At 32.8% G+C, this 12,299-nt stretch overlaps 1 protein-coding gene across 1 annotated transcript; it reads left to right on the plus strand.

Moving 5' to 3' along the window:
* The first annotated feature begins 3,788 nt into the window (after window positions 1–3,788).
* Window positions 3,789–11,144, plus strand: LOC111988551 (ABC transporter A family member 2). The gene is made up of 16 exons (XM_024020347.2): window positions 3,789–4,320; window positions 5,827–6,058; window positions 6,172–6,341; window positions 6,441–6,626; window positions 6,740–6,835; window positions 6,915–7,115; window positions 7,271–7,430; window positions 7,520–7,749; window positions 8,344–8,461; window positions 8,553–8,629; window positions 8,778–8,867; window positions 9,039–9,182; window positions 9,255–9,578; window positions 9,661–9,741; window positions 10,423–10,599; window positions 10,706–11,144. Exons 1-16 carry the CDS (start codon window positions 3,952–3,954, stop codon window positions 10,946–10,948), a joined length of 2,898 nt encoding a protein of 965 aa, XP_023876115.1. The 5' UTR covers window positions 3,789–3,951; the 3' UTR covers window positions 10,949–11,144.
* Window positions 11,145–12,299: the final 1,155 nt, after the last annotated feature.

A 12,299-nucleotide genomic window follows, 5' to 3' on the forward strand; every position in this document is an offset into this window, starting at 1 on the left:
ATTGCAATTTTGAAATGACCAATTTGCCCTTTCCCCTCTGTAATCTATTTGACCAAACTACCCTTTTGCACTTATGAAAATAACATGACCCCCACAATGTTCTTTTATGGTTAATTTAAAAATTGGAAATTACATGGCATGGAGAAGCTTTATTCAAAATGAAAAAGAAAAGAAACTAGGAATCATGTTTATTTTGTTCAAAATTATTTGAATCTAGAGATTAAATTTTGAGTCTTTGACACTCAATGCTTAAGATTTTGAGTTTTTTGACACTTATAATTAATTAATTAATTAAAAAGTGCTTAGTTTATTTTGTCTGTAAACTCCTTCCAATGCTTAAGCATTAAGTGTTACTTGTCAGGTTAGGTGATGATTTTAATTTAACGTGAAAATCATACATGGTTTTAGTCAACTTGTTAGAATGGTGACTTGTTTCCTTTTTTTTCCCCCTTACAAGTGGAGTGGGGAATTTGATGCCAAATTTTCCATGGAGAGAGAGAGAGAGAGAGAGAGAGAGAGACTTAATAATATAATTAAGTGGCATATATTGAATTTTTTCATTTCATAAAAAGAAAAAAGAAAAAAAGTGGCATGATATAATGCAGAAAACAAGTAGTATAGTGGAAAATTAGTACCACACATTTAATATAGGGTTGATTAAACACGCATTTAATCAAGGTTTTCATACTGAGGACCTGAGGTGGCATGATATAATACAGAAAACGAGTAATATAGTAGTAGTACCTCACAACAACACGTACCTAGGCGGCTATTTTCTACGAAAAATGTAGGAACCTGAACCAAGCGAATACTCCAGCATTTGGTCAAAGAAAAATATTCTTTTTGGCTAAAAATATTATTGGATCTTGTTGATACTTATTTGTCAACTAGTTAACCAGATGATATATTGAATTTTTTTTTTTCAAAAAAAAAAAAGGTGGCATATTGATAACAAATTTAATCTACAATAAATGATAATTACCAACATACATAAATGTTTTCAATCAATTTAAAATTTGTCAGAAAAAAAGTGGCATATTGAAAAAAAAAAATTTTGAAAAAGTTTCAACTTATGACGTCCGCTCTTGATGATGTTTTTTATTATTAGACCAAGACACCAATCCAATTGATTTTTAGTGTAAGCGGTGATTGAATCTTAAATTTCTTATTCAACTATCAGAAATTTTACCAGTTAAATTAACTGGAACCTACATCTATCTCTTGGGAACATCCATTAAAATTGGTATAACATACCTCTATGTATTGGTCTAAGATCACCCAATTAAACACTACTTTGCATTTTGAGAGGCCTACTGCCAATCATGTGGTCGTCATAGCTGTGGAAAATTTTTTGTAACTCCTTGTCCATGAAAAGTCATCCAATCTTATTGATTCACGTATCAATATTACTAGGAAGACAAGGATTGATAATTAGATCCTAAAAATAAAAACCAACAACAACATCAACATATGCGCTTCTAAATCTAGTATATACTATGATCCTGCGTAAGATGACATTGGTGAAAGATTGATAACTAGTTTTGGCAAAGCAATCGTAAGGAAATGACCACATTATCATATGCGAAATGCAAGATGATTGAAACTTGTTTGGATTCAACAGTAGAAATTATTCTCATCCATTATATTAGCTCCAGTTCTTTTTTTTTTTTCTTTTTCTTTTTTAATATAATCTATTCTATGATCACAATATTTGCTACAATATGAAAAATTGGTCAGGTTGACTATGAGCGGTGGATAATTACTTTTATATAGACTTGTCATTTTTTCTCCGTCACTCACAACCAACCACTTCAAAATAAAAAATTGTATTCTTAAACTTTTTCAAATACATATATATGAACTTAAAGCGGTTAAGATTGTAAAATTATTCTCATTTATATGTTATGATATTACCACATTTTTATCCATCATCTTGATATATTGAATTTTTTACTTTTTATAAAAAGAAAAAAGTCTATAAATTTCAACATCAAAGAACAAGAAGTAGTAAGAAACATATTAATTTTTTTTTTTTAAAGTATTCAAAAATTTAACTAATTTTCTTACCTTATTCATTAAGTACACGTATAACCTCAAGATTATGAAATCTCAAGACTTGGTTGATTTTAATCTCTCCATTCCACATAATTTTTCAAGATCCAATTAATAATGTAAATGGAGAAATAAATTCAAGGTGACAACGAAAGAGAGGTGGGACTGACAAGGAATCCAAGTTAGACAAAAATCAGAGATTTCCCATCAATTCAGATTTCAGATTCAACCCTCTCCTCCATCGTAGAACACTCCGTATAATATACAAAATAGTATTACTTTTCATACCCCAATTCAACCTCCTCTACTTCGTAGAAGCCTCCGTATATACAATATAGTATTAATTTCAGTATTTTATTTTTGCTTGTTTAGGTATTATAGCACGACTCTTTGTAGCAGTACTTTAGGCTTTTTTTCCTTTTTTCTTTTTTCTTTTTTCTTTTTGAAAAAAGACCAAGAAAAAACTTGAAAGTATACTTACAAAGAGTTAGGTTATGTTTGGTAATAGCTTTTTATTTTTATTTTCAAAATTTTATTTTTGGTAATATAAAGAAAAAAATTCTTATATTTTTTAAATAAAAAAACATGTTTGATTAGTTGAAATTAAAAAATATTTTTTTGAAGAAAAAAATAGAAAATACTAAAATAAGTTGTTACTAGGATTTGAACTCTAATACTATTTATTAAATAAGACAGATTCATTAAATAAAATGCGTGTTTTTATTAACTTTTGAAAACTAGAAACTGAAAACAACATTTTGCATGTTTTTAGTTTTCTTCACAAATTGAGTTTTAGAAACTGTTTTTGTTTTCTGTCCATTTTAAGCTACCAAACACGTTTTTTAGTGTCAATAATAAAAAATTGTTTTTAAAACGGAAAATAAGGGGAAAAACAATTACCAAACATACCCTTAGTTTGAGCTTGGTGAGAGAGTGTAATTAAGTGTATATGTTTAACAGTTAATTTGTTTCTAAAAAAAAAAAAAGTATTATAGCATGAGAGCATTCACATCATCTCCTATAAAAATTTCTATTTATTTTAATATAAAAATCTATTTTTTTTCTATATTATATACTCAAATTTTAAAATACCCTCCTGCAAATTTTTTTTTTCTATTTTAATATAAAAATCTTTTTTTTTTTTAATTTTGTTATTTTTTCTATATTATATACTCAAATTTTAAAATACCCTCCTGCAAATTTTTTTTTTTCTATTTTAATATAAAAATCTTCTTTTTTTTAATTTTGTTGCCAATTTTTGTTTAACTATTTTTTTATCATAAACTGACTTAACAATTTTAAATAAATAGGAATCTTGTACTAGAATGGTGGACAAATAATTTAGTCCATGACTTAAGACCGTATAATTTCTCTCATATCAAATTATCTATTTTTACATTACATTTTCTTAAAATATTATTTCATTTTCAATTTTTTATTATCGTCCTAATCCATATCTTTCTCTCTTTTAATAGTCAAACCAAAACAAATAAAGAACTATTAAAATATACGTTTACACCATTACTATGGTCTGTCAAGTGTGTTATTATATTTTACAAAGATTTCTATCTTTCTATTATAATTAAAAATAAATAAAAAAATAAAAAAGGTGTACTATACCATCCAAACAAGCAAAGTCAAAATGGCATACTTGGTAATTTCCTCAAAAACCAAACCCAAATTCCCAACCTCACATAACGCACAAAACCGCTCCTTATAAACGTTAAAAACTTTCCCCCATTCACAAAATCCCACTTTTCACTCCCTAACTTAATTCCCCTCCAAAAAAAACAGATTCTCAAAAACAAAAAAAACAAACCCAAACTCAAAGCAACGATTTTACAAGTATAAAAAGCAACAACAACAACAACAACAACAAAAATATCACTCTAAAAAGCCATGAATTTGCAGCACGGTTTTCCGCTGCTATGGCAGCAATACACGGCGCTGTTGAAGAAGAACCTGCTGCTGTCATGGCGGAACAAGCGGTCCACGTTCCTCCAGCTCTTCTCCTCCTTCTTCTTCATCTTCCTCATATTCTGCATCCAGGAAGCCATCCAGGCTCGCTTCGCTTCCTCCACGGATTTCCAGAGCGTCACCGACCCCGCCGCCCTCGTCTCGCCGCCGATCCCGCCTTGCGAGGACAAGTTCTACGTCAAGCTCCCTTGCTACGACTTCGTGTGGAGTGGAAATGACAGCACCGTGGCTCGTGGGATTGCTGCTAAGATCATGGCTAACAATCCTGGCAGACCCATTCCTCAGACAAAGGTAGGTAGATACTAGATATAGTTTGGAGTTGTTTTCGTATTTAACTTTTCATGTTTGTCTTTTACGTTTCGAAATTTACATTTTGACCCTTTGTAAAAGTGTACTTTAATTTGGTGGTTAAGAAAATAATGGAAGATTGTACGAAAGATGAATTTGTATTTTTGGAGAATTGGAATTTCTAGTGCTGTTATTTTAACTCAATTAGAATTTCATATTAATTTTTAAATGGAAATGAAGAATTTTGAGTCTTTATTAGGATATTGGTTAAATGATTAAGAAGATTGGTTAGATACTAGATAGAGCTGAAATTTGGTTATTGTTCGAAGTAAATTACACTTTTGACCCTTCAAGTTTGGAGTTATTTTTCGTTTTTTTTTCTATTTGACTTCGTTTTCATATTGGTCTTTACGTTTCAAAAGAAATTTACATTTTGACCCTCTAGTCTTATTTTTTGGTTCCTAAGAAAAATATATAAAGTTCCTACACAAGATAAATTTGTATTTAGAGAATTGAATTAAGGGTTTTATTTTAATATCTGCCTGCATTTTTTGTTAGAATAATGGTTTAATGATTGAATTCGTCTGTTTTCTAACCATTTAAGACAATTAGTAATGTATCAATTTTTGGATGCAAAGACAGTGAGCAATATGAGAATTTTGAATTTCTAGTGCTATTATCATTACTCAAAGGTAGATATAGCTTCATTTGCTTATTGTTCGAGTAAATTACACTTTTGACCCTTAAAGTTTGGAGTTGTTTCCCGTTTTAGCTTTTATGTTTGGCTTCATTTTCATATTGGTCTTTTATGTTTGAAAGTTTAGATTTTGACCCTTTATGGAAATGAAAATGAAAATTTGATACATAAGTGGCCAAAATAAATATAATTTCAAAATTTTAAGGGTCAAAAGTGTACTTTAGTCTTATTGTTTGGTTCCTAAGAAAATAAAAGACGATTGTAAAAATGATGAATTTGTATTTGGAGAATTGAATTTCTAGTGTTGTTATTTTTGGAGATTAGTAGTGTATCAATTTTTGGATGCAAAGACGGTGTGCATTATGAGAATTTTGAATTTTTACAGCTGTTATTTTTAATCAGAATTTCATATTATTTTTTAAGTGGAAATGAAGAATTTTGAGTCTTTGTTAGAATAATGGTTAAATAATTAAATTCATCATTTTTTAACAGTTCAAGAATCTATAATTTATCAGTTTTTGGATGCAAATAAAGTGAGAATTTTAATTTCTAGTGCTATTATTTTTATTCAATTAAAATTTCATATTATTTTTTAAATGAGGAAATAAAGAATATGAGTCATTTTTTAGGGAAATTATTGAACAGAAAACTTAGCCAGTTGACTAGCTGGATGGATATAGAGAGAAAATTTAGAATTTATCGAGAGTTTTATTTTTATTATAACTTGTTGTTTGTATTGGTGTTTCTTGTATCTAAGCATTTGGACTTTGGTGTATTCTATATTCACTCACAGTGCCTTTTTGTTTATGCAGGTTATGTCATTTAGAACACCAAGTGATGTAGATGCATGGCTAATGAGTGATCCAATGAAGTGTCCAGGAGCTTTGCATTTTGCTCAAAGAAATTCAACTGTGATTAGCTACAGCATACAGACTAATTCAACTCCTGTTGCAAAGCGAGGCAATTATGAAGATCCCACTTTTAAATTTCAAATACCACTTCAAATTGCTGCAGAGCGTGAGATTGCGAGATATCTGATTGGAGGTATCCAATTCTAGTTCCTCTTGGAATTTTCTACTCACATGGCTTAATTCTGTGAAGCCCATTTCTGCATTGGAGTAATGTACCACTAATTTAATCACTCTGTGCATGCTCAGATCCAAACTTCAGCTGGATTGTTGGATTTAAGGAATTTGCACACCCTGCAATTGATAGTTTCTCTGCAGTGGGTTCAGTAGGACCAACTTTTTTCCTTGCAACAGCCATGTTTGCTTTTGTGTTTCAAATCAGTTTTTTGATCACAGAGAAAGAACTTAAACTTCGCCAGGTATTGACTTTCTGAGGTCTGAAGCTAAAATAGGAATTTGACATTGCTGTACTTTTGCAGGATTATTCAAATTTTCATTTATGGTTTTTATCTACACAGGCAATGTCTATGATGGGTCTTTATGATACTGCTTACTGGCTCTCATGGCTCACATGGGAGGGAACTCTTACGCTTCTCTCATCACTTTTCATAGTTCTCTTTGGGATGATGTTTCAGTTTGATTTTTTCTTGCACAACAGTTTTCTAGTTGTGTACCTTGTGTTCTTTCTTTTCCAACTCAATATGGTAAGATATTTCCTGCAAGTCCAATAGGTCATTGTTTTACTTTATGCTTAATTAAACCAGCCCTTTTTAAATATAGTAACCCTTTATCTGCCTGTCTTAACTTTTGATGCTAGATTGGATTTGCATTCATGTTGTCGGCCTTCATTAGCAAGTCAGCTTCATCCACAACAGTGGGTTTCTCCATATTTATTGTTGGATTTTTGACTCAGGCAAGATTCCCTTCCTAAATCTCTCAGAAACTATTAATCAGTTCAATTGAAATAATCTGTTTCCACTTTGTCCTTGCAGCTTGTTACAGTATTTGGATTCCCCTACAGTCAGAGCTTCAATAATACCTGGAGATCTATATGGTCCTTATTCCCACCTAATCTTCTTGCTGAAGCTCTTACTCTGCTTGCTGGTGCAACCTCAACTCCTCAAGATCCTGGGATTAGCTGGAGTAGACGGAACCAGTGTGCACCAAATGATACAGAGTGTGTAATGACCATTGTATGTGAACAATTCAAGCTAAAAATCCCAATATTGACATTATATATATCACTATGTATCCTTTTTCTGTTCTCTATTCCTTTTCCTCTGTTTACTTCAATCTAAGTTGAATCACTCACATTATAGCCATTTTGTATTTCTTGTGTTCTCAACAGAATAAGATATACATATGGCTCATTGCCACATTTTTGGTGTGGTTTGTATTGGCTATCTACTTCGATAATATCATCCCAAATGCATCTGGTGTGAGAAAATCAGTATTTTACTTCCTAAACCCTGGGTACTGGACCGGGAAAGGTGGAAGCAAGGTGAAAGGTAATTCAGTTTGATCTTCAGTTTGTGCTCACAAGTTCTCCTCATTACCTGGTAGTATGACTAATGCCTTTTTCCCTCTCTCATCATAGAGGGTGGAATTTGTAATTGCATAGGTTCTGTCCCACATCATGAGCATATTACCCCAGATGATGAAGATGTCCTCGAAGAGGAAAACATAGTAAAAAATCAAACAATGGAAGGCGTGGTTGATTCAAATGTTGCAGTTCAGATACGCGGTCTTGTAAAGACATATCCTGGAACTAGGGATTGTAATTGTTGCTGTAGATGCAAGAAGACTCCACCTTATCATGCTCTTAGGGTAAGGACCTCTTTCTAACTTTAGTTCTGTAGAGTTTCAGGGAGTAAAATGAACTTTTATTCACTTGTACCTGATTATGTAATTGTTATGAGTTTCTGTAGGGTCCTAGTGTTTCATGGTTCTTAAGGAGGATGCTGTTATGAAATCAATCTAATCAAATATCTTCTTTGTTCAATGCACATTCTTTTATTTTTTCCCCATTACCTCTCTCTTTCTTTGCTTTTAGTTGTTCTTTTAGGAAAAGGATTGGTAGGCGCACGTAGAGCAGCAAAGCGTCGCCGACTACATATCTAGGTTATTAGTATCATTGAATTTGCTTCATTTTGGGCAATTGTTTGTCTGGCAGAATCAATTTAGTGGTGGTCCTGCTATTTGTCACTATGGTAGTTATACATTAGGTGCCTTGAGGGGGATTTGTTCTTGTCCATATTTATGATGTTTTTTGCATCACTATCATCAAAGTTTGTTTTTTTATCAGTTTTTAACTGTCATAATGTATCACCATAAGGCATAAGATTACAATAATGATGCTGACAGTGGTCGTATTTATATTTGGGTGAAATTTTAACTTGCTTATTTGCAACTTACCTTCAGGGGTTAATGGTGAATTTTGAAAGGGATCAGTTATTTTGTCTTCTTGGACCTAATGGAGCTGGAAAAACTACAGCAATTAATTGTTTGACTGGCATTACCCCAGTGACTGGTGGAGATGGTGAACTCTCTCTCTCTCTCTCTCTCTGTGTGTTTATCCTATTGAAATTAAGTCAAGAAGAATATAACATTTGAGTCTGCCTTTTTAACAGCATTGATTTATGGACATTCAATCCGAAGCTCAGTTGGCATGTCAAACATTCGAAGAACTATTGGAGTCTGTCCCCAGGTGACCTCTCTCTCTCTCTGTCTCTTTGTGCCTGTGCATTTCAAGTTTGCTGCATGCTTTCAGTAATATATGAATTGACATAGTTTGGAATAGAAATGGCTCAGAAAAGAAGTGCCTGACCTTTCCTTGAATTTTGTATTTTTTGTAGTTTGATATCCTTTGGGATGCATTGTCTGGTCAAGAGCACCTCCACCTCTTTGCTACTATTAAAGGCCTACCCCGTGCTTCTATCAAATTGGTATGTATGCAAGCATAGAAGGGTGATTCAGCCGCTTTCTTCCTATCATGGTTTGAAGATTCAAAACACACTTTATGGTCCCAGACATGGCATCCAACAGCAGTTATATACGACCTTGATGTAGGTTTTTATTTTCATTCTTCTTAAGATAAATGATTATGCTCCATGCAGATTGGTGAGAAGTCGTTGGCAGAAGTGAGACTCACTGAGGCAGCCAAAATGAGAGCTGGGAGTTACAGTGGAGGAATGAAACGTCGCCTCAGTGTTGCAATAGCCCTTATTGGTGATCCGAAGTTAGTCATTTTAGATGAACCGGTATGTAGCTAGGAATATATTTGCTCTAATTGATTTACTTAAGAAGTTTTATCTAATCCCTCCATTTGGCAGACAACTGGTATGGATCCAATAACAAGGAGGCATGTATGGGACATTATAATGGATGCAAAGAAAGGGCGTGCCATTGTCCTAACAACACACTCCATGGAAGAAGCTGACATTTTAAGTGACCGCATAGGAATCATGGCCAAGGGTAGGCTTCGCTGCATTGGAAACTCAATCAGGTTGAAGTCAAAGTTTGGCACTGGTTTCATTGCTAATGTTAGCTTCTCTGGAATCAACAATGGACAAACTCCTCAGAATCGTTCTCCTCCCAATGGGACTGCAGTTTCTGCAACTCCTGACCATGAGGCTGTGAAGCAGTTCTTTAAAGATGTATGTTAAATAAATAAATTGATCAAATTTTTTCTTTAACTTACAAAGAGGTTGATTTCTGACTTGGGGAATGTTTGGACAGCATTTGGATGTAGAACCAAAAGAGGAGAATAAAGCTTTTTTGACTTTTGTGATTCCTCATGATAGAGAGAGTCTTTTAAAGGTAAGGATCTTTAACATTGTATTTTGTTTTCATTTCTTTTGAAGCTGTCCTTTACAAGTTTATAAATCCTAGATTGGCTAACACTCAACAGCATGGATATGGATTCATATGTGAACTGAATTGCATTTCCACTGATGCATCAGCAAAATTTTTAACCTTCATATATTGCATTCTTTGAAATGATGCACGTCAATATGTCATAGAATAATTATATCAAGTCAAGTGCATAATCCTATATATTGCATTCTTTGAAATGATACACAGTCAATTGGAGAGAGATTGCATCAGCTGTGTTTGCAATGGGCGTGACATAGATCCATGAAATAATTCTAAAAGGCTCAGATTGCCAATTTTGTTGCCCAAATAGAATAGTACTTTATTGTGGTGAAATATACACGATTTTTGTTATAGTTTTTTTTCCTTATTGTATCTTGTAATTGTCAATTTGTCATTTTCACATGATTTGGTAACTTCATTGGTTTCCACTACAGTAGAGTCTAATGAAATGTTTTGAGCTGCCATAAAGCAACATGTAGAGCTCAAGAAATAACAATTTCTTATATTATTAGATTCATTGGATTACCTTCTTATATGACAGGCTTTATCTATTAGAATAATGTAAAGATTATGAAAAAAAAATTAAACTAATCAAATTTGGGGTTTACTAATAATCCTGAACAGAAATTTTTTGAGGAACTCCAAGATAGACAAGGGGAATTTGGTATATCTGACATTCAACTTGGTCTTACAACCCTTGAAGAAGTTTTCTTGAATATTGCAAAGCAAGCAGAACTAGAGAGTGCAGCAGCCGAAGGGAGGATGGAAACTCTGACCTTAACATCTGGAGCCTCAGTTCAGGCAAGTGGATTTTTTTTTTACTTAATGCATAGCAAGATAAGCTAAAGAAAAGTTTTAGAGCCACTATGCCCACTCCCATCTTATCCTTTTTTCAATGATCATGCAGGTACCTATAGGAGCTAGGTTTGTGGGGATTCCAGGAACAGAATCTGAAGAGAGACCTAGAGGAATTATGGTAGAAGTGTATTGGGAGCAAGATGATTCTGGTGCCCTCTGCATTTCTGGCCACTCGGATGAAATTCCAGTGCCTCCAAATGTTCGAACAATGACAGTAACAGGTTCTGGAAGAAATTACTTAGGCCGGTCAGGACCAGTTCATGGAATTGTGATTGAACCCAATCAAATTTAGTAAAATACGAATTATCATTGGTTCATTTACTCCTGAGTTGTATACATATGTTTTTATGCATTCTGTACATTTAAGAGCGCCACGATTCGAAAGCATTTCAGCCACTTGTATCATGTATACTAGGATTTTGAAAAACCTTACAGGATTTTGCTATATTTTGAAATAATTCATATATTATTATTACATTGTTTATTCATTTTTTTTTCCCTTGAGTTATTAGAGGTTACTTTCTGTTAAAATTTGGAGATCAAACCAGTCCAATTCATAATTTATTGCTGTTGGTCCAATCCTCATTGTTCATTTTCCGAATAGGGTGTAGGGACTTTGGGAGGTATGGCTTTGGAAGCATCAGCATCTGTAAGTTCCCTTCCTGTGTGCTCCCAAGTTGTTGTATTTTTCTTACAGGCTTAGAATTAGTACAATTCATAGTTTCTTTAGTGTTGGGTATACACACGTAAGTAAAATCTCACATTAAATAATAATGATAAGAGTGAGTGATTAATATAATATAGTTAGACATAAACTTATAAGCATAAACTTTTGGGTTAAGGGATGTCCCTATGTTATATTAACTACTCAATTGGAGTCTCTCTAAAGTGCTCTCCCTAACATTTAGCCTCACAAAGATATAGATATGTAATTTTTGTAGAATTTTCCTTACATGAAGAATGATCTACCTTTTTAATTGGAAGGATGGATTTAAACTCAAGAGCCACCCAATTGATAGCCTGAAACCAAGGTAAATATGAACAATCAAACCAGCAAAATAAAAATTGCATAGCCCATAACCAATTAGATAGTGTTTACAGGCTGAAACCACCAATCTTGTATAGTTCACTCCAATCTTGCATAATACACCCATGAAATCCAGTTGCTTAACATTCTCCACTCGTTATAGCTCCAAGTATAACAGTGCATAGACAAGTGATAATTTATTATAGATTTAAATCAGATTGTTTTGAATTTAAATCAAATCTCCACTTTCCCTCTTAATTAAAACCCTACCAATGGATGGAGAATTTGGACCAACATTTGGGAGAATGAAGATTAAATTAACCATTTCCTAGCCATTTAAATGGACAAATCCATATCTATATCTATATACATCTAAAAGCTTAAGCATAGCATTTATTGTTGCCATGCTCCACTTAAGTCATGTCAGCGTTCACATCATTATCCAATTTATTTCCAATTCTTCTATAATTGTTTTTAACATTTAATCATTTTTTAAAATATTTACATTTTTTCCAACATTTCTCCCTCCCTCCCCACTACCCTCTACTTTAATATCACTCTTCATATTTCTCTTCATCTTCCCTTATTTTGTATCTTCTTATTCTCACATTTTACT

This window comes from Quercus suber, unplaced genomic scaffold, assembly GCF_002906115.3.
Source record: "Quercus suber isolate HL8 unplaced genomic scaffold, Cork oak 2.0 scaffold_354, whole genome shotgun sequence".
In the NCBI taxonomy this organism is placed as follows: domain Eukaryota; kingdom Viridiplantae; phylum Streptophyta; class Magnoliopsida; order Fagales; family Fagaceae; genus Quercus; species Quercus suber.

What these genes read in the sequence shown, in the direction of transcription:
- LOC111988551 (XM_024020347.2), top strand. Translation starts at nt 3,952, where the DNA reads ATGAATTTGCAGCACGGTTTTCCGCTGCTATGGCAGCAATACACGGCG. An exon ending in AAGAACTTAAACTTCGCCAG is followed by an intron (nt 6,342 to 6,440) that starts GTATTGACTTTC and finishes TTATCTACACAG; the next exon opens with GCAATGTCTATGATGGGTCT. An exon ending in AGGTGGAAGCAAGGTGAAAG is followed by an intron (nt 7,431 to 7,519) that starts GTAATTCAGTTT and finishes CTCTCATCATAG; the next exon opens with AGGGTGGAATTTGTAATTGC.